Source organism: Ipomoea triloba, chromosome 12 (assembly GCF_003576645.1).
Source record: "Ipomoea triloba cultivar NCNSP0323 chromosome 12, ASM357664v1".
Taxonomy (NCBI): Eukaryota; Viridiplantae; Streptophyta; class Magnoliopsida; order Solanales; family Convolvulaceae; genus Ipomoea; species Ipomoea triloba.
This window is the reverse complement of record NC_044927.1, coordinates 7817570-7840199: the sequence shown is the minus strand read 5'-3', so window position 1 is coordinate 7840199 and position 22630 is coordinate 7817570. Positions and strand designations below refer to the sequence as shown.

At 32.7% G+C, this 22630-nt stretch overlaps 2 protein-coding genes and 1 non-coding gene across 3 annotated transcripts; all 3 read left to right on the top strand.

Annotated features, from left to right (window-relative positions):
• Nucleotides 1-996: 996 nt before the first annotated feature.
• Nucleotides 997-5677, top strand: LOC115999297 (WD repeat-containing protein 44-like). Its single transcript, XM_031239153.1, has 7 exons — nt 997-2739; nt 3402-3492; nt 3589-3746; nt 3856-3907; nt 4005-4084; nt 4176-4269; nt 5012-5677. Exons 1-7 carry the CDS (start codon nt 997-999, stop codon nt 5521-5523), a joined length of 2730 nt encoding a protein of 909 aa, XP_031095013.1. The 3' UTR covers nt 5524-5677.
• Nucleotides 5678-9635: 3958 nt separating this feature from the next.
• Nucleotides 9636-11308, top strand: LOC115998013 (uncharacterized protein At3g17950-like). The gene is made up of 3 exons (XM_031237465.1): nt 9636-9653; nt 9761-9895; nt 10608-11308. The coding sequence occupies exons 1-3, from the start codon at nt 9639-9641 to the stop codon at nt 10959-10961; spliced, it is 504 nt and encodes a 167-aa protein (XP_031093325.1). The 5' UTR covers nt 9636-9638; the 3' UTR covers nt 10962-11308.
• An 8980-nt stretch (nt 11309-20288) lies between these two features.
• Nucleotides 20289-20370, top strand: TRNAS-UGA. The gene has a single exon. It is a non-coding gene; the product is annotated as a tRNA-Ser (tRNA).
• The last annotated feature ends 2260 nt before the right edge of the window (nt 20371-22630 follow it).

The window sequence follows — 22630 nt, the reverse complement described above, 5'->3', positions numbered from 1 at the left end:
GATGAAAATTACAATTTTCTCTTAATAGTTTATTTATTGGGTAAACTATATAAAGTTAGAAACTATATATTTGATAAGCTTTATAACTTATAATTACAAAATACAAATATTACATATAAATTATATTAGTCTTTAATATAAGTTAAATAAATTGTTTAAAAAGTTTAAGGTGTTTGATCATAAAAAGTATGTATTAACTGTTAACTTATGGTTAGATGTTCAAATCTTGGACTATACAAAACAAATTTACATTTTAAAATATAATTATTGATTAAATAATAAGTGGGCTGGCGATTTGTGGCAATCTAGGTTAAAAAATTTAACACAACTGAAAACGGATCGACCTGATCTGCTTTCTATATGCATGGCACATGACGGGCCAACCTATATGGTAGGGGTTGGCATGTTTTGACACCTCTAATTTCAATCACTTGAATTGAAAAATCATTTTGAGACAATATTAATGACATTAAAATTTTATTTTAAAATTTTTTATTCGAAAATTATTTTGAAAATCTTGGCTTATAAATCTTTTTTGATATTTTTATAAAAACTTTTTCAAGTAGAAGATGAAGAAATTAACTCTCCAAAAGGTATATATAGAGAAAATCTTTAGAAATACTTTGAAACTATTTTGAACTCTCAACAAAGGAATATAAATATTTTCAACTTTTTACAAAATGAAACTTATCTCCTGAGTTGTTCTCCTAGATATGTCCTAATAATATACATTTGAGAAATTAATATTGTTTTATTTATAATTAAGCACACCCTACCATAATCACTGTGGTTAATTAAAGTACACCACCTTACTGTGACAAAAATGGTCCCTTTACCTTAATTTTCTCCCTTCCATGCACTTCTCCCTGACCAGCCAATGCCATTTCTCTCCGGAGTAAAAATTCACCAAAAAGCCAAAAGCAAAAAACATTTTGATGCTAATAAGTTCCTCTTAATATAATGCATACATGGTTTGACGATCCACTGTGAGCAAGAATGGATCGGAAGAGGACGTTGAAGCTGAACTGGAGTAATCTGGGAAGATTGGACGACGACGATCAATTCTTTGAACCCAAGGACCGTCTCTCCTGCGCCGGCCCGATCGATTTAGTGGGCTTTGATTCCGACGACAGCGACGATGAGTTCGAGGATAGCCGTTTGTCCCTATCGGAAGCCGCATTTACCAACAGCTTCCGTGCAGGCCTGCAGGCGATTACCCAGAAACATGCCCAGAAACAGCCCTCTATGAACATGGCAGATTACGGCATGTGGATGGCCGAGCCAGGCGATATAAAGGAGCGTCGCAAACGCCTTCACCAAGGAATGGGGCTGGTGAGCAATAAGGATCTCCTCAACAAGGTCACGAGCTCAAAGATCGGACGGGCTATTTCAAGAAAGCCCCCGGATTCTTTTGGGAAGAAAGATAATAAGTTTTTATCTAAAAAAGAAGAATCGTTCAAGGCGATCCCTAGAGTCATGTCAAGAAAGCCCCCAGATCCTGGGAAATTAATGAATAAATTTGAGTCCAGAAAGGGAACTTTCAAGGTTAAAGGTGCCGCTTCTACCCCTTCTCCTCCTATCCCACAAAAACCCATCCAAAATCAAGAGAAAAAGGAGGTGATTAAGGAGCCGGAGCCGGAGCCTAAGGAGCCCAAGAAGCCGGCGGCGGCGCCGGAGGAGCCGCCGCCGGCGGAGGAGCCGCCGGAGGAGGAGGAGGAGAACGAAGAGGATGAGGCGGCGGCGTTCCCATTTATGCTGGTCCGGTCAAGATCAGAAGGCGATATAGATTCTTTCTCAGCAAACACTAAGAAGAGGAGAGAAGAAATGCTTGGCCCGGGGGTATCAAAACACCGTCTAATAAGAACACACTCCGAACTAACATCATACAGAACCGGAATAAAACAACTCACCGGCCCAGTGATCGTGACAAAACGAAAGAAACGCAAAAAAAAGAGAGGATCGTCCCAGACGACTAGTATGACAGATGAGTGTTTCGGGTCATTTTTCTTGATAAAAAATCTGGACACGGGGAAGGAGTTTATCGTGAAAGAGTGCAACGAAAAGGGGATGTGGAATAAACTGAGTGACCTCCAGACGGGGAAGCAATTAACCATGGAGGAATTCGAGAAACATGTGGGGTATTCAAGGATGGTTAAGGAGCTAATGCACAGAGCACATGGGAGATCAGACAGTAAGATAAACATGAACTCTTATATTAGCAAGAGTGTCAGGTACAGCAAGAAAACCAGTGTGGCTCTGATGAAGAACATAAAGGATGTGGCGAATTCCATGAGTTTGAAGATCACAGATAAGGATCCCACTTTGCCTCCTGTTGATCAGAAACCCAAGAAGAATTACACGGGGTCGTCGGAGTGGATTAAAGTTCAGCAGCAAGGGAAAACCCTAAAGGAATTTACAGGGCTGCAGCTGTGCCAGGAAATCCAGGCTCATGAGGGCTCAATATGGACTATCAAGTTCAGTTGGGATAATCATTACCTAGCGAGTGCTGGGGAGGATAAAGTGATTCACATATGGGAAGTTCAAGATGTTGAGGTTATTAAACCCACAGATGAACAAGGGAATTTGAAGGCCAAGGCCCCCTCTACTAAAAAGAAGGACGGTTCTGTTCCTGAGTATGTGAGCATGCCGGATGCTGTGTTTTCTTTCTCAGACAAGCCACTCTGCACTCTCACAGGCCACCAGGATGAAGTCCTGGACCTGTCTTGGTCAAAATCCAAGGTCAGCTTCCACTTTACTGTATCCTCTCCGTGGACATATATGATGTACTGACGGGGCAGATGAAGAGACAGTTTAACACCAAGTGGTTAGGAAATTGTTGGACGGAATCATAAAAAGACAAGTTCAGTACTAGGTGACTAGGAGCTTGTTAGAATGGCTAAACTAGGAGCTTGTTAGAATGGCTAAACTAGGAGCTTGTTAGAATGGCTAAATCTAACACTAAGTGACTAGGAGATTGTTGGATGAACACCTGAAGGGCCAAATCCAGCACCTGGTGGCTAGGGATTGTTGGGCGGCCAAGCCCAACACTAGGTGGCTAGGGGATTGTTGGGCAGCCAAGTCCAACACTAGGTCGCTAGGGAATTGTTGGGCAGCCAAGTCCAACACTAGGTCGCTAGGGAATTATTGGGCAGAGGCCTAAAGGGCTAAATCCAATATATACTAAGTCGCTAGGGAATTGTTGGGCAGAGGCCTAAAGGGCTAAATCCAACATTATGGCTTTCGAAAATGTGATGGTATAAGACGCATTTGCTACTAGTTATAGCTTTTGGTACAGTGATAAAGTACAGGAGCTAGGGCCAAGTCCAGTCAGTTAGAAATAAAATTGAGTTTTTGGCGTAGCAATAATCACTTGATCCTAATAAATATCTTTTTTCTTGCAGCTCCTACTTTCTTCTTCCATGGACAAAACCGTTAGGCTTTGGAACATAGAAGGCCAGAACTGTCTGAAAATGTTTGCACACAATGACTATGGTGGGTGAGAAGCAAAGTTAAATTTTATTATGACCAAATTTAGATATTGCTAGTTTGTGCATTACAATTGACAAGTGGTGTGGTGTGGTGTTGCAGTTACTTGCGTACAGTTCAATCCCACAGATGATGAACACTTCATCAGCGGATCACTAGATGCAAAGGTTCGGATTTGGAACGTGCCAGATCGAAAAGTTGTAGATTGGATTGATCAGAAAGATTTGGTCAGTGCCCTTTGCTATGCTCCTGATGGAGAGGTAATTAATTATTATAAGCTCTCACACTTTCATTCTCAACACAACAATTTTAATGAAGAAATTTAAGGATAAAAGAAATGATTCATTCTTTTCTGTTTTCATGTGGAAGGCTGTCATAATTGGTTTACAAAAAGGCATCTGTCGGGTGTATAGAATCACAGGTATGTATATATATGTAATATATTATCAGACTCTACTACCAAAAATGATTTATCTCTTCATCTTTTAACTCTAATCATGCATACATATATGCCTTAGATTGCAAACTTGAAGAAGAAGATCAGTTTGATGTTGAACCAAAGAAAAAAACCCAGAATAAAAAGATCACTGGTTTTCAGGTATTCTTTATTAGTATTTTAAAAGCGTGCACAAAGAATTCTTAACTTTAATTTGTCACCTATCAGAAAACTGAGATTCATTTCTTCACAGTTTCATGGAACAAATCCAGCAGAACTGCTAATAACCTCTGCCGATGCTTACATCCGTACCCACGATGGAACGAATTTCACCCAAAAATATAAAGGTATTGTACTATAACATCCCCAAAGCTACATTTTGCTAAGACAGAAAATTGCAAAGTGGCCCAAATGGGCTTAACTCGCTGGTTTAGTAGGCAATATTGAAGAGAAGAGACTAAGTCAGCGACAGTGTAGGATTATGTTCAAAGTGAAAAAATTTCTTGTGCACACTGGCATTTAGCCATGTCTGCTGAGATATTGAGTTACCATGATTTACATCATCTTTCATGCTTTGTCGGGTGGGAGTGTGGCCACTGCTGCAATTGACCCTGTCTGCAGTGCCACTGAGTTACCTTGATTTACATCCTTTCACATGCTCCATTGAGTTGGACTGTGTGAGGCAGCCTTGTCTGTTGAGTCACTAAATTACCCTGATTTACATCCTCTCACATGTTCTCTTGAGCTGGAGTGTGGGGTAGCCCTGTCTGTTGAGTTATTGAGTTACCGTAATTTATATCCTGTCACATGCTCTGTCGGGTGGGAGTGTGGCGGGGGGCCTTATCTGGTAAGCCACTGTTACAATTAGCCTTGTCCGCAGAGCCACTGGATTACCTTGATTACATCCTTTCGCATGCTTTGTTGAGTCGGAGTGTGTGGGGGACGGCCTTGTCTGTTGAGCCACTAAATTACTCTGATTTCATACTCTCACATGTTCTCTTGGACTAAAGTGTGGGGTAGCTGTGTTTGTTGAGCCATTGAATTACTGTAATTCATCTCACAAGCTGTGTGATGTGGTATCTGCAACAGGTTTCAAAATCACAACCGGGCAAATTTCAGCTTCGTATGGGCAAGACGGAAAGTATGTGGTGTGTGCAAGCGAAGACTCTCAGGTGTACGTGTGGAAGAGAGAAGAAGTCAAAAACGTAGGAGGGAAACCAAGATACGTCACCGTCCAAGCTCACGAAAACTTCCCTTGCAAAGACGTTTCAGTGGCCATTTCATGGCCCGGCACCGACACAAAGAATGAACAGCCATCAACGCCACTTTCATCCAAGAAGCAACAAGCTGAAGAAGAATCCGAGCAACCCACAGATACAACAGATTCAGCAACTCCACCCAGCAGTGAATCTCCTTCCCCATCTCACTCTCATACTCGGTCTTCTTCCTGGAGTATTCTGCCGGCTGACGCCGCCGCAGCCCAGGCAACGGCGTGGGGGATGGTGATTGTGACGGCAAGTTCAGGGGGCGAGATAAGGGTGTACCAAAATTTTGGATTGCCTGTCAAAGTCAAGGGGCAGGCCAATCTATTCATTGCATAGTTTGGATGCACAAATTTAATGCATTTCTGGAATAGATTTTGGTTTTTGTTCTCAAGGGTTTAGAAAAACTATGCTTTTGTAGGTAGAATTTGTGTATAGTATATCAATTTTGAGAATGTAACTCCTTAGCGCATGCTAAGTAATTGGACGACACTGAATAGTGAATATATATGTGTGTGAATTATTGTAATTAGGAAACATGGTCAAAAGAGACCGTAATCACCCACTCATTACAGAGAAGATTTAGTATAAATTACTCATTTTGTCTTATTATATCATCTTGTAATCTCATTACGCAAAGCTCTTCGAATTCTCCTCTTCGATCTTAATATATGGCTCATTGTCTTTTCCTAAGTTCGTTTTAATCTATTTCTTATGTCTATTTCCTTCCTTGAATTGGTATTGGTTAATTCGAGGCTTGAGTTAGTTAATTCCATCAAACAACAATTTGGATCAGCAAGAAGATATGAAGGCTTAGATATTTGGGCGGGTTGCAAATACCTTGTGGTCTAGTGGCATCCGGTGTCCTCATTTACACTCCCACATGGATGATGGGAGTGGATCTTTGTAACAGAGTCAGACGATATCCGAATATGCATTTTAAGTGAAGTTCATCTTGTGATTTTAGTTGGTAAAAGATCATAAATTAAAGAGATAACAAGTCTAAAGTGTTTCATAATTGGACTCATCTTGTGATTTTAGTTGGTTAAAGATCATAAGGAGATAACAAGTCTAAAGTGTTCATAATTGGACCGGTTGTCACGGATTATTGTAGGGAAGGCGGCCCAGCGAGGCATCGCGCCTCAAGAAAAAAAATAAGGGAGAGAGAGAGAGAAAAAAACACATAGTCATACGCTCTGGAACAAAAATTGAAAAAAACAACACAAAAAAAAGTATTTATGAATATAGTATTATTCAAATTATTTTATCTAATTGATTGTGTTTCATATTTGTTATAAATATTTTTACATTTTCACCCCACTCAAGTATATTTTTTTTTTCGACCCTAATTATCATGTAATCATTGTAATTATATTTATAATGTATTTTGTATTTCTACTATACTAATAAGAGCCAAAGAGTGTTAGGCCTAAAATGGGTAGAAAAAATGGCGGTCAAATTATTTAATCAAATGGATGGTTCAGATGAATTATTTAATCAAATAGATGGTTAAGATAATTAAGATTAATATTATTAATGGAGATTACCTAATTTAACCTTACTTTTATGATTATCCGTTAAGTTTTTCGTTAAATATTCTCTTCTCCGTTAATATTCCGTTAACTTTTAACTTACCCATTAATTTATATAAGAAAGGTCTTAGGTTCGAACTTCATCTCAATCAAATTTGACATTATTAAGTTTCTCACTCTATTTTACTCTTATTAAATTAAATAAATTAGTAGCTACAACAAAAAAATGATACATATGTATTTCTTTAATTTAGAATTATGTGTCTACAATACCTTTATTTGAAAAAATTATTCATTATCAAAAAAATAAATTAATAAGAGAAATAATTTCATTAGTTATATTGTCTTTATTTTCTCTCATGCAAAGATTCTTTACATTCAAATTTATCAATTGATATTCATTACATTGTCCATTATCTTATTTTTACAATATCTTGTAATTAAATATCAAAGTTATAGTACAAAATAATTTTATATATTTATTTACCAAGTATTTTATTAATACTATGAAAAATAATTTAAAACACTACCAAAATAATTCATAATCTCATTGTATGACGTTGTCATCTATGCTACCAAAAATATCTGAATTGCAAATAAAACACTACCAAAAAAAAAAGCAAGAGAACAAATAGTAAAGATGAAGACAATGACAATGTTACTCAAAAGAGAATTAAGAACACTTTGAAAAATTCAAATTAAAAGTAATATTTATTTAGACTATCATTTTTAAACCAAATATTTAGACTATCGATTTTACAATGTTGTAAACATTTATTTTAGTAATAATTATAATGAATTTTCTATATTATCTTGGATTTATATACTTTGAGTTAGATATTTAAATAAAAAATTCGACATTCAATTACCTATGTATAAACTTCTCCTATATAATCTTGCATTTATATACTTTCAAATATTTATTTAAATATAAACATTGGGCATTAACCCATTCACGCAATGCGCGTATAAAACTAATTAACCTTATTATGACTGTTTGATATTTTGTCGTTGACATTTCTAACGTCATTTAAACTTCGCCCCCACTCAGATGATTTTCTAGATCCGTCGTGATCTTCTCATATTAATTTTCAACATTCCACAAAACTTATTTCATTCTGACAAGCTAATATGTTAGAAAGTAAGATGCTTTTTTTTTTTTGTATTATTTTTATTATCTACACTACTAGCACATTGGTAACGTTTTATAATATTTTTATTGTTATTTTCTGACATAATGTTTTTTTTTCTGAGACATTTTTAACGTGGTGAGGCCCAAGAAGTGTTGATCCAACAAGTAAATTAAAATCAGAAGTTATAGCAATAGCTAGAAATTGAATGCGCAATTTGTGGTGTATTTAGTGCGGAGTAATAAATAGGGGAAGGTGGAGTGTTGGCTCATCTGTTTAATGCTCCCGTTAATATCGCCACTCATTACTCTTCGGGGACAACATCCACTTCATTAATTGGCCTAACTTCAGCATTTTATGAGATGAAACAAGTCTTACTGCATAATTATTATTCAGAATTCATAATGTTGTTATTAATCCATTTGAAAGTTTCAATACTAATTTTCATATTAATATCAACACTATATAATTTTTGGAGTTAATATCCAATGTAGTCCTCAATTATAAATGTTTTTCTTGATTTAGTTCAAAACGACTTATTTTGCTTAATTAAGTCCTCAACTTTTATTGTTTTTACCCAATTTAGTTCTCGGCTGTTAGAATTAAGAATTAGATTGAAAATCATCGTTACAGTCGAGGACTAAATTGGGTAAAAACTACTATAGTCGAAGGCCAATTTGGATTAAACTACTATAGTCGATGATTAAATTGGTATTATTGTATTAATGCTATCCCCATCACTGATTTTTTATTGTTTTTTTTTTTAATGATTTTGTGGCTGAGGTGGAAGAGAAATGTGAGAGGAGAGAGAGGAAAAATGTATTACTACAAATATAAATTTTTTGCGGGACTCACATTAGGCAAAAAAACAAAAGTTAATCTCTAAGCAAGTGCGTTGATTTCACCGATCGTACCCAGTAGACGCATGTATTACAGTGCCAGCTGGGAACGTAACAACAACAATTTTTTTTTTGAAAGAATTTCATATTCTTTTTTTTTTTCTTCCCTAGCCTCCTTCTCTCCTATATGAATTCTAAAAACTTGTAAAAAATCAATACTGATGGATTTGTTCTAAGAGGATTAAATTATGATTGGTAGCATTAAATATTTAAATTGATGATAACTATCTTTAAAAAAAAAAAAATTCTAATGACTCTGTTTAGGAGTTTGGACTTGATCAGGAAAATAACTCCCAAGTCACCTACCTTGATTCTTCTTTTGAATGCACGTACGTCACTCTTAAACCATCAGCATGCTTGCAATTGGAGGCAATTGCAAGATGATTGTCATTTTTAAAGGGTAATAATATTTTGTAAGCAATGCAGAAGTGGAGAGAAATGTTAGACTTTTGGCTTCGATTTGACTTTTTTTTTTAATAAAAAAAAAGATTAAAATATTATTATTATTATATTTTATTTTTAAGGTGATCGAGGTGAAATTGTAAAAATGTAAATAAAATAGTGATTAGATTAGAATTCAAATATGATATTATAATAATGGAACCACTTATGAAAATAATTTATTTGTTTTCATTAATAATAATCAATCAATTTATTCATGATTAGTATTATATATATTTTTTTCTCCCAAGAATATGAATCGGTCTAAGAGCTCACATAAATTCAATCATAATATAATATGGAGTAACATAATATTAATTCTTCCCCTACCCCGTCCTAGCGTCAACTAACGTGGTAATGTTACCTTCTTCATCCCATGCCATCATTGACCTGGAAGCTTAAGAAACCCCATCAGCCCATCCCAAGTTGGAGCTCTCAAACGTTTGGAAGCCATGGCAGCTGGTCAGGTACCTTTTTGTCTGTTAAATGTTAATCTAATTCTTCTTTACTTTTCCCCTCAAACTGCTTCAATTCCTCGAGATAATGCTGCTTACCCTTCTTATTATTAATGCAGGAAAACGGGTGGCCGCTGGGGCTGCGCCACCCACACAATCTCAGAATCCGGCGATTCAATGGATCAATCGTTTCTTTCGACACTACAGCTTCCCCTACCTCCATTTCTGGTTTTTCCTCTGATCTTGACACTCAGGTTAGTGTATATATATATAGTTAATGTTCGTTGAATCTATATATATCCATCCATCTGTGAATCTTTAGTAAATCTAGAACAATATTGTATTGTTGGGAAGAGGTCTGTAAAGGTCAAGTTTAGCACTAGGTGGCTTAGAGATCGTTGGGTGAAGGTCGGTAAACGGTAAATGGTCACGTCCAGTATCCAGCTTCTCAAAAATGTATAGCGGTATAAGAAAATAAAGTTATGCATTTCACTACTAGCTATAGCTTTTCACTTAATTGTAAGGGCTTGATTCTAAAGAAAAATTGTTGGGTTGTGGCTGGTAAAGACTAAGTCAGACACTCGAGTGGCTGGAGATTGTTAGAGGGAGCCAGTAAAGGGTCAAGTCCAGCCCCTAGTGTCTCGAAAATGTGTAGTGGTATAAAGAAACAATGTTGTGCCTTGGCTACTTAGTTATAGTTTTTGACTTAATGGTAAGCACTTGATTATAACAAATGACATCAGAACTAGGTCACGGATTCGAATGGTGGTGCTGGAGGAGGAATTGTTGGGCGAAAACTAATAAAGGTCAAATTTAACACCTAGTGACTTAAAAAAATTATTGAGCTTGGATGGATAAAGGCAAAATCTAATTAGGTGGAGGAAGGTAAAGGGTCCAAGACCAGCTTTGGCATAGTAGTAAGCAGTTAATCCTAACAAATAATATGCATTCTTTAAATTGTTACAGTCAACTGGTTCTTTTTTCCGGGACAATAGCATCACGCTAGGAAGTCTCATGGGAATCTCCAACTTGGTGGAGCTGTCCAGAAGATCATCAACTCGGAGGACAAGACAACCTTTGAGAAGCGAAAGTAGCGTGGTCAAATCCAAGAAAACATGTCTGTTTTCTCTGTGTTACAGGCTCAACAGTAGTGACGACGAGGATATGATGAAAACCGCCATGGCTCCTTCTTTGGGTTACCTTCTGGAAGTTGAGAGGAGAGCTTCTGCAAGGTTTTACCAACCAAATCATCAATTCTCTGCAGATTCCAGTAGTTCTCATCTATCTTTGTCGTATTTATGCGGATACTTCTGCCATTAAAATGGATTTAGAAATTCAATAGCATATGCTTTCCAACATCATTGAGGAAAGTTTTGCCAATTTGCAAGCTGGTTTGACGTACTACACGGTATGGTGCATTTACACTTTTTTTTTTTTACTTGGATACATAGATTTACCATTGGGTATTTTTCGGGACAGTAATAAAATCAAGACTTGTGAAAGTTTTTTACTTACTAATGTACACTTATCATCTCATTTTGCTATGTAAGCTGGGCAGAGAGATTTATTTGTAGAATCCTATTTTACCGTGGACCATGGTCCATGTACTAGTGTGATTCATGAAATATGTATCATTCTAATTACACTATTTTAGTCTCATTTGATAATATTGCTCAGTTTTTCAGTTTCATATTCTACACACTAATTTCATTATAGCAATACCAAAATATCATTTTAATTCTACAACAGTTTCATTTGATATATATATATAAATTGTATGAGCTATCTATTTTATGGTTCCATTTTATACACACTGGTTTAATTATAATGCTAAAGTATTATTTTAATTACACTCAACTTTCATTTAACAATATTTATTATTGTATGGTTCTGGATTTTAATTTCATTTTAACAAAACTAAAGTATCATTTTAATTATACTATAATTTCATTTGGCAATTGACAATATACGTTATTGAATGAGCTTTATTTTTTAGTTTTATTTTTTACACACATTAATTTTATTTTAGCAACACTAAAGTACACTTTTAATTCTACTACATTTTTATTTGACAAACATGATCCCATCACTGTGGACCATGTTCCACTGTATAACAATTGAATCCTATCCTACTCGTTCATTCTTTAATTATTCCGTTGTATGATCAAACTTTAGTTACATGGACGTACTACAATGGCCCAAAATGTCCAGTGTCATGAAACATGGGCCCAACAATCTTGAATCCAAATAAATGCATATCAGTATTTATATCATGAATCTCTATTTTTTTTTCTCTAAATTCTTTTTTTTTTTCACCTAAATTTGTTTTTTCTTTTTAAAAATAAAAATAATCTATAAAAATGAATTATTAAAAATTTTAATTAAGATCTTTTAAATAGTACTTATTGTGTTTTATTGAATCTACATACTAATAAAGTTACTACTAGAAGTTCATATTGTTATATTCATGAAGCTACTGTTGCATGTCTATAAATTCACTATCATATGTTGATTAAGTTACAATTATTGTTTCATAAAGTCATTCCTATAGGTTTACATAATTGTAAGTTTATAAAATTACCATGCAAGTTTATAATAAAAGTAATGTTGCGCGTTCCTCTAAAAAATTTCCCTCCAACATTTTTCACATTATATGACATTTTTTAATCAGACAACTAACTTTCTTTTTAACTAATAGTGGAGTCGCCGATAAATGGGCACCCAATGATTATAACTTACAAGGCAAATCATGAGAAAAATATTAGGACAAAAATTTGTAGGGGAATCCTCATTTTCCTTATAATAAAGACATAGAATCACTATTTCAGGTTTATACAGTAATTAGTACCTAAAGTTATTATAATAAGTTACTAAAGTCATTATTAAAGGTTTATAACGGTACTACTACAATTTTATTAAATCATATATTCATCAGTATAAATGTCATTTAAAATTTCTCAACATAATAATTAACGTTATATTTTTATACATTAATTCTTTTATACAAAAAAAAAAAGAAATAAAAATAATATATTTAATTTAAGTACCATTTTTATAAACCTGAATTTTTAATGAGCCTACAATATCCATTGTATTTATAATAAACTATGTTTTGTAAGCCCGGTAAGATTGATTGAGAGATAAAGGTGTCAAGCAAATGGGTTAGCCCGAAGTCCGGTCCAGACCCGACACGTTTGGGCTAGTTTGGTCCAATTTATTTATTACAATGGGGATGAAGGGCTAGTCAGCTTTATACTATGGACAAGATCGAACTTTAATTTTTGGTCTATAGACTGGACTGGGTCATTGGTCAATACATTGTTTAAAAGATAATAATAATAATAATAATAATAATAATAATAATACAATTAAAAATTAACAATGTGTTACACTTAAAGTGTACTGGTAATATTTTAGAGTTAATACTGGTCCTCAAACTATTGGGGTAGTACTTCTTTTAGTCCTCGACTTTCAATTCGACCACAAATGGTCCTCTGACTTTTATTTTGATCACAAATAGTCTTCTGTTAAAATTTCTGTTAAATAGGTGTTAAATCTAGGGGTAATATCATCAAATTGATTAATATTATTATGATTACTTCTTTTTGATAATTATATGACAACATAATTAATTTCAAGCATTAATAAACATTAAGTTAATAAATATAAAAACAAAATGGACGTGACAAATTACATAAATGAACAAATTAAATAAAAATCCATGATTAATGTTCGCAATTTGTAATTGATTAATTATATTAATTCAACGGTGACGGCCTTCAGTTATGTCCCAAACAAAATGTTTGATCGATTAATGAAGAGTGAAAACTATTAATATCGGCCATGTATGAACAACCATGAAAATAATGGAAGCAAGGTTTTTGAAAAAAAAAATTCCATTTTAATCTGTTGGTTAAATTAAAACAGATAGCTCTAATATTAAATCTTCATTTTGTACGCATAATTATGAGATATAAGGTGCATTATTTTTTTATTTAGGAGTATTTATATTTGTTAATTGTTTCAATTATGCTTGTTGGTGAAAAATTCTAAACATTTTTGTTTTATGACCATTATATATATCAATTTGACGATAATACCCCTAGATTTAACACATATTTAACAGAAATTTTAATGGAGGACTATTTGTGGTCAAAAATAAAAGTAGGGGACCATTTGTGGTCGAATTGAAAGTCAAGGACTAAACGGAGTACTACCCCAATAATCAGAGGACCATTTGTGGTATTAACTCTAATATTTTACTTCATTAATTAACATATGTAATAACATTCACTCTTATTAGGTAGTTAGAGTCAGTCAAGGTGGTTAGATTATTTTGTAGTCAGTTTCCTGCTTCCCTGCTCTCACTATGTATATATAAACTCCTGTGAGTTCTCCATTTCATATATTGAATATATACAAATCCTTTTCCTTCATCTGGTATCAGCCTTAATCGATCCTATGGCCGACCAAACAAACCCAACCTCCAATAATAATAATAACAACGCAGCGCAAACTAATTCCTCAAGCCGCACAGTTACGGCTGTTTCTCCTGCTCACTCTTTATATATATATATATATATATATATATATATATATTAATGTATCATAATTAACATTAATAAAGACTCTAGTCTCTAACTTTTTATTACTCTATCATCTATTACTAGTATGTCACCCGTGCGGTGCACGGACAATCTTTTAAAAATATATAAGTTAAATTTTCTGTTAAATTGAGTCTTTTTTCTATTGACTAGAATGATTATTTTCCTTTTGACTTTATTTTTTTTTTGTATTCGCAACACAGAAAAATCTGGAAAATAAGTTTCGAAACTCATTTTTTAAGTTTCTAATAGGATCCTTAGTTAGAATTTTCAAATTCAAAATTTGTATCTACCAAGTACCAAAGTCACTTTGTATTACAACTTTAGGCGTCCATTGCCTATAAATAATTAAATACCCACAAAATCGGGTTAAGGTTTGTGTGTGTTTTTTTTTTTTTTTTTTTTTTTTTTTTTTTTTGGGGTATAGTTTTCTTTGTATCACCATGGTATTTTGGAGTCTGACAAGTGAATTTGATACGAAGTACTATTCATGCTTTATTATAATAAGAGATTGTTAGAATATCATATAATATTTTGATAAATTTTTTTTGCACTATATAAATTTTTTAGAGTTAATAATTCCATTTTTTTTTATCATTGATTTATAGGTGACATTCCACTTTTAGTCTTTTTTTTTCATAACATCTCTTGTTAGTCCTAATATTATTGTAACATGACCATTTTTTGTCCTTCGTCAATAAACCTATTTAAATGGTGTTAAATATGAGGGTATTTCAGCCTATTCAGTTTTAAGTGTTTTTTTTGTCCTAGATTTATATATGTTATCCACTGCTGCGGGGTCTCAGGTGGTTGTGGTGACTTTGCAGAGGCGTAGATTGCAATAGAAGAAGACATGAGACCCTAGTTGTGAATTAGAGATTTTTTTTTTCAAAAATAAAAAAAATAAAAATATTGCAGGTTAACCCACTTTGTATAAAAACAAAGACTGAAATGTCCTCGTATTTAACGTTATTTAAATATGTTTGTTGGCAGAAGACTAAAAGTGGTCATACCACAATAATATTACAGGGAATGTTAATGAAAATAAATTACTATATATGGAATAACACCTATAAATCTATGAAAAAAATGAAATTAACTGAATTTTATAAATAATAATAATATCACATCATCAAGATTCAATCTTGTGACATTCTTTCAAGGAGAGTCACAGAGGTACCATCCGAGTATAAGATGCTTGGCTACTTAGTTATATTTTTCATAAAAAGTCAGAAGTTCAAGTATACACGTAATATATTAACATAATCCTACTTTCCAAAAGCTAGTGTATGTTCAATTATTACGCTAAGAAAAATGTTTCTGATTTCGTTTTCAGCTCCTTTAAGCTGCATCAAGTCAAGATACAAGATGGCCACTAGTTCCACTTTATACGACGACGCATAAATAAAAATTGACAGAAAATCATTCTCACAAATCGCTATACGATAACTTAATCACGTTGTTTAGAACTTTATTCAAGATAAAGCAGGAGAAGATGTGAATGTATGTTGATCCAAATTAAATTAAACTAAATCCAACTTTGCCAAAGACCTTGCGGTCAAGTGGCATCCGGTGTCCTGATTAACACTCCCACATGGGAGTGGGTTCGAGCCTCAGTGGAGTCAATTGTTGACTCGTTGTGTTTCAATAGGTTGAGAAAGTAGCTATGAACAGATACTACATTGTAATAGAGTCAGTAGTACTCAAAAAAAAAAAAAACTAAATCCAACTTTATTCTCTTCATTTAAAAAGGTGAAGAGAATAACTTTGAAGCCTCCAATTAAAGATAATGGAATAACAATAATGTTTAATATAAATATGAAAATATATTATAAATCTCATCAAGACTCCACACTTGAATGATCGATAAGAGTCTTGAATCAAATAAGGTTTACTTCAACTTTAATTCATAAATTATTAATTTTTTATTTACTAATTCTCAACTTTAAAATCAACAAGATTTGATATTTGACTATAAAATTTAGTTAATTCAGAAAAAAAATTTAATAGTAGGGTCGGTATACCTAACTTATTAACTAGACTAAAAGTGACAAGTATTTATATATATATATATATATATATATATATATATATATATATATATATATATATATATATATATATATATATATATAATCAATTTTAGTGTCATTATATTGACTAATAATAATAATAATAATAATCATAATAATAATAATAATAATAATAATAATTATTATTATTATTATTATTATTATTATTATTATTATTATTATTATTATTACTAAAATTGGAATTAATGCATTAATAATTTGTTGGAGTAATCATTTTTACCTTTTTAGGAAGTGAAAGAAAATTGTCCTTGCCTTATATAGTGCGTTGAATATGATTTTACTAAAGTTATTTAGATCCAAAGCATTAGTTGCAACTTAAATTATTGTCTATTTAGTTTAATTGAAATTCATTGATAAAATATTTTTATAAAAAAACTCAACTATAAACTTTTCTTTAATTTTTATTATTTAAAAAAAAAGATAAAATAAGTCACTTAATTTGAGCAAATAGTGAAATTAATCCTCATTGGTGAAAAAGAACTCTATTAAGACATCTTAAACCAGTAAAAATGTGTAATCAAGTCCTACTCTAACCTATTCAATAGGTTACTACTAAAGTGACATAAAAGTTGATCTTATTGTACATGAGTTTATATATATATATATATAAAAGAATAGACAGCTAGACGGCTACCATAATAACATCCACTTGTTATCTTTGAAGAAGCTATCTCCATTGATAGATAGTTGCCTATGGGGTGACAATCCCTCCATTCAAAAATTGAACAAAGACATGCATGCATGACTATCAAAAAAAAATTTAAGAAATTTTGAATTATATTTTTTAGAAGGTGGTCATGAATCATGATCACCTTCATTTCAGTTTGACAATTGGTCGGCTTCATCTTAGAGGATGACGAAGGTTACCATGGCCGCCTTCTCCATGAAAGTCCAAATCTAGACACAAAACAACTATGGCCTATTCAAGACACTTATGATTATCTTAAAGAATCAAAATTTTTGTTTATAGCCCAGCCATGGTTGTCGACTGACAACCATATTGTCTTTGTTCTATTTATGAATAGTTGTATGGTTTTCATTAGATAACCATGATTGTATATTCAATAGACTGATTGTCTACTTCAAAAATAGTCAATTGTTGTTGTTATGGCAGTTTGCAGCCAAGAAAATTTAACAATTTAAACCATCGCCAACAACAACAATAATAATAACCATAATAAAAATTTATACATTTGGATCATCTTTTAAATTAAAATGCTATGTGTATGCCAGTAGTATCCATGTGAACTTTGCTACGTGTATACATCAATATTAACTTGCTAAGCATGTTACAGTATACGCAATTGCACATTTTTACCCATTTAAGGATCCCAATTGATTTTTTTTTTTTAACTTAGGGGCTTAACTACACTATTTGCTTGACTTAGAAGGTTTATTGGATTGATTTTTTTTCCTTAAAAGTATTAGGAATAAGTGTTAAATATGTTATTGAACATTTTTGTGTGTGCAATTAGGTCATTGAAGTAAAAATACGTGCAATTAAATCATTAAGCATTCATAAATTATGCAATTTTCATTTTTCAAGTTTCCATCAAGTTTCAAGTAAAAATTTCTTACTCGACTACTTACATGAAAACTTAGGATGTAATTCAAACTAACTTGACTAAAATAATAAACAACTTATTAGAAACAAAGAAAAATTATTATAAAATTAAAAAGACTGTGTAAGTGTCTAATAATATAAACAAAATGTATAAGTTACTATATTTAATAATAAGTTTTTAATGATTTATTAAATGGTAATTAAAAATTTGATAAAATGGGAAATAATTTATAAGTGTATTAAAAAGTAATTTAAACACAAAAATAACTTATAAGTGTATGAAATGTAATTTAGTTAAACACCAATGTATAAGCTCCGGTCGTTATACCGTGGATCCATAATGCATTGTGGACCGTGGTAACTGATACTACATGTCATCTCAAAAGATAGTGCCTTACATTTGTTTTTATATTATCGAATGAAACTGTAGTTATATCGAAATATAACTGTAGTTGTGTTGAAATGTAACTGCAGTGTATATGAAATGATACTGAATAACAGTTTCACATTTGTGTTTTATATTATCGAATGAAATTGTAGTTATATCGAAATGTAACTGTAGTTGTGTTGAAATGAAACTGCAATGTATATGAACTGATATGAATAACAGTTTCACATTTGTGTTTTTATATTATCGAATGAAACTGTAGTTATATCGAAATGTAACTGCAGTTGTGTTGAAATGTAATTGCATTGTATATGGACTGAAATTGAATGACGCGGAACAGAGGTGGTTTCATCTGTATGTTTTCATTAATCAAAACAACGTCGTTTTGATGCGCGGTCCATGATATAATTTGCGGAGCAAGCTCTGGGTTGCTTCTTATATGATTTTATATTAGATACTGAATTAGTGCTAATTAATTAAAAAAAGCAAAGAATCCACTATGAGATATTTAGATATCATTTGTTGACCAAATTCTTGAGAGATCAGACATAGTACAGACATTCAGATATTTGTTGTTTCTTGTGTGATATGGATTGGTTCTTTTCAATTAATTATTGAACTCTTGTAGCTGTTTTACGCAAGCATCCATTGCCATGCAACATACAATTCATGCATATATGCTCCTCAGCTCCTATCAGCCCCACATACTACAATCATTGCTTTATTGCTTAATCAACTAAAAAGTAGGTCATTATTCAGAATATTCATCTGATCTAGCTGATCCTATCACTTTATAAATTCTGAGACGTAATTTAATTTCAAATAAAAAAAATATTAATATATGAAGTTAATGAATATAAAGTATGAACAATTTGTCGATTACAAGAAATTTGTGTCTTCACTCTTTGCCTTTTACAACTTATATACATGAAACATATCAAATGATAACCGGCGCGCATGAGAAAATAATGAACTAATCCGAGCTGTTCATCTGAAAAGATTAACACATTAGATGTAACTTTAAAAAAAAAATGCGGTTACATTTTTGTAAATAACTCAAACGTAGTGCACTTAATATTGTTGTTTGGTGTACATTATATTGTTGCATTTTTAATACATTTTACTTGCACTTTGTTGCACTCTATGAAATTGTTACTTGCACTTTAGCACAATTTACTTGCACTTCAAAGTTCGAATTATTTACAAAAATGTCACTACATTTTTTTAAATTACTTTTGATCCGCTAGATTCTTTCAAATGGATAGCTGTGATTGGTTCATTAGATAGTGGGTGTCATATAAACCATGAGGAAGCATTTCTCAATGTCATTCCACACCCTTGGATGTTTGGTTCAAGGTATGCAAGATAACCAAGGCAATATGTGCTTTAGAATGTCAGATTGTCATGTTATTTTATCAATGAATGTGATTTACTCTTCACATAGGATTTTGGGCTATTTTTTAGAAGATGCGATTCCCTTACTTGCCTTACGTTTTGTGAGATTTTCTTGCATTTTTACTCTTTATTGTCTTCAGGCATATATATCCTTCCTAAGATAACCCAAATCAAGTGTTTCTTTGTTTGTGCTAAGTCTTAAATTTATTATACGAGAGTCACGTTCCTAACAAGTCATACTAAAGTTATTGAAATGTTTTTAGAAATGAAGAATTCTGAAATAAGAGGCTAAGAAGTGAAAAATAATGTTGTGAAAGTGCCTTTGATATAAGAAAGAGAATAAAATTTGAATTTCATACTTTATCCCTCAAATTTTAAATAGTTTTTTAAATTTTTTTTGTCAATTTTAACGGTCGGAGACCAAATGCGCCATTTCGTTTATAACTGAGGGACTAAAAATGGATACAGTCATAACTCAGAGATTGAGTTGGAAATTGGATATAACTCAGGGACCAAAGATGCAATTTTTCAAATATTCAAGTTAGACAAAATTTACCATGCACGTAAGTCATCTACAATATAACAATCAGCAAGAAATGAATTGTCGATATGTCCGAGTGGTTAAGGAGACAGACTTGAAATCTGTTGGGCTTCGCCCGCGCAGGTTCGAACCCTGCTGTCGACGGTTTGTTTTATTTCAAAAAAAAAAAGAAGAAAAAAACACAATTGGCAAGAGATGACGGTACGAGTTTTTGCGGCATAGTATTCTCACATGCATAAAGATCCAACAGACAAAAGAATCTACAGATTAGGCACGCCCAACTTGAAACTCTCAAAATCTGATATACTCCTACATTCCTAATCTTCCCAATCTGTCCAACCCAAAAATTCTATATATGCCACAATAAAAGCATTTCAAATTAATTTTTTTAAAAACGAAAATACTACTGTAGTGGGTAACATTTGCTTTCAAAAAAAGAATTAGGTAAATTTTTTATCAAATATTTTATTCCGTAATAGGGTTATAAACGAGCCGAGCCCGAATTCGATAAATAATAAGTGGGTTCAAGCTCGAGCTCGAACTCGATCGAGCTAGAAAAGTGAAGCTCGAGCTCAGCTTGGTTACAAAACGACCTGGTTCAAGTTAGGCTTGAACTCGAAGTTGACCGAGCTCGAGCCGAGCTTTGATTGAACAGCTCGCGAGTCGCTCGGCTCATTTACACCTAAATATAAATAAATAAATAAATAAATAAATATATATATATATATATGGCTCGCGAGTGGTTCGATGAGTCACGAACCTAAAATATTTCTGCTCGAGCTCAGCTCGATTGCGAAACGAGCTAGCTCGAGTCAAGCTTTGACCGAGCCGCTCGCGAACCGCTCGATTCATTTACATCCCTTGTTCCGTATCTAATAATATATTTATGAGTCATGGCCATCAGTACAATAAATTAATTATGTAAAATCACATAAAATCATAAAAAATGGATTTTTTTTGGAAAATCTTATAAAAATCTATTGGTTACCAGAACCATAAGATAAAATAATAATGTTACATTCTCATACAAAATCACCCTATAATATTTATTGTATGACTAGCATTTTATATGCGCAATGCGCGAAAATTCATGCCCAATATTAGAACATTGATAAATACAATTAATTAAAACTTATAATTCAAAATATATACATACAAATAATATATGTATTTACACACACACATATGATTTATCGTTCATAAAAACTTAATTAAAATATAATCAACTACTAAATTAATTATATAATGGTTGCCAATACCTTGTGGTCTAGTGGCACCCGGTTGCACTCTCATATGGAAGGGGTAGGTTCGAGCCTTAGTGGAAGTGATATTAACACTTTGTGCTTCAATACTTTTAACAGATAGATATATGTTGCCGACTGAAGTTGTATTGTTTGAGACTTATTATGTTTTTAGATATACTAGTATTTTCGCCCGTGCGATGCACAGAATGGATTTGTTATAATATTTTAAGAAATTTTGAATCGATATATAATTATATAAATTATAACATTAAATATTATATAGTGCAATTGAAAAGATGGATTGGATCGATTATGCTTTGTAATGTTATCCTTGCTTGAATTCTACCAAACAATTGTTGAATTAATAGCTAATGTGTAGATGTAAGCATTCGGTGCTGAAACTTTGGGAATTTATATATTAATGTTTAGGATTTGTATAACTTGGGCAAATGTGCTCTTTAAAAAAATATAATATCACCGGCTCGAATTACACATTACTGAAAACCTCTTTGTAGACGACATTGGTAGTAGTAATAGAATCTTGTCCATCCTCGTCTAGAGTTAACACCTTCAGGCCATCAGGGTGGGTACTGACTTGGAAAAAAGTCACGTACAATTGACCATGATTAAACACCATTTTTTTCAGCAATAACTCAATATGACACAATCTTTTCTCTATAATTTATATACACTTTTAAACTTAATAACATTTACCTGGGAGTCATGGAGTAAGCACTCCAGTGTCTGTTGGTTGATTGTGGAATGTGGATATCCCTTGATAAATAACAACGCATTAGCCGGAGTCTAATACAACTTTTTCTCGTCTTGGGGGATAGGTCGGAAGCAGACAAAAACATACCCCATTAGTGAAAGAACAACATTGTTGAAAGATTTGTGTGACAATATCGTTATTTACTATTTCGATTTGCGTGAGCATGTTATAAAATTTCTAATTGATGAATGTATTTATACTAATACGAATGGATAGATCAGAGGAATTGCAGTATAGGAATTGTAGAGAAATTGTAGTATAAGAATTGTATTGGAATCGTAGTATATGAATTGTAGAATAGTAGACTTAATTTCGTGTTTAATTTTTAATAATCCTATTGTAGTATTGGATTTCGTGTTTTAATAGTAGATTTATTTGTTTGTTAGAA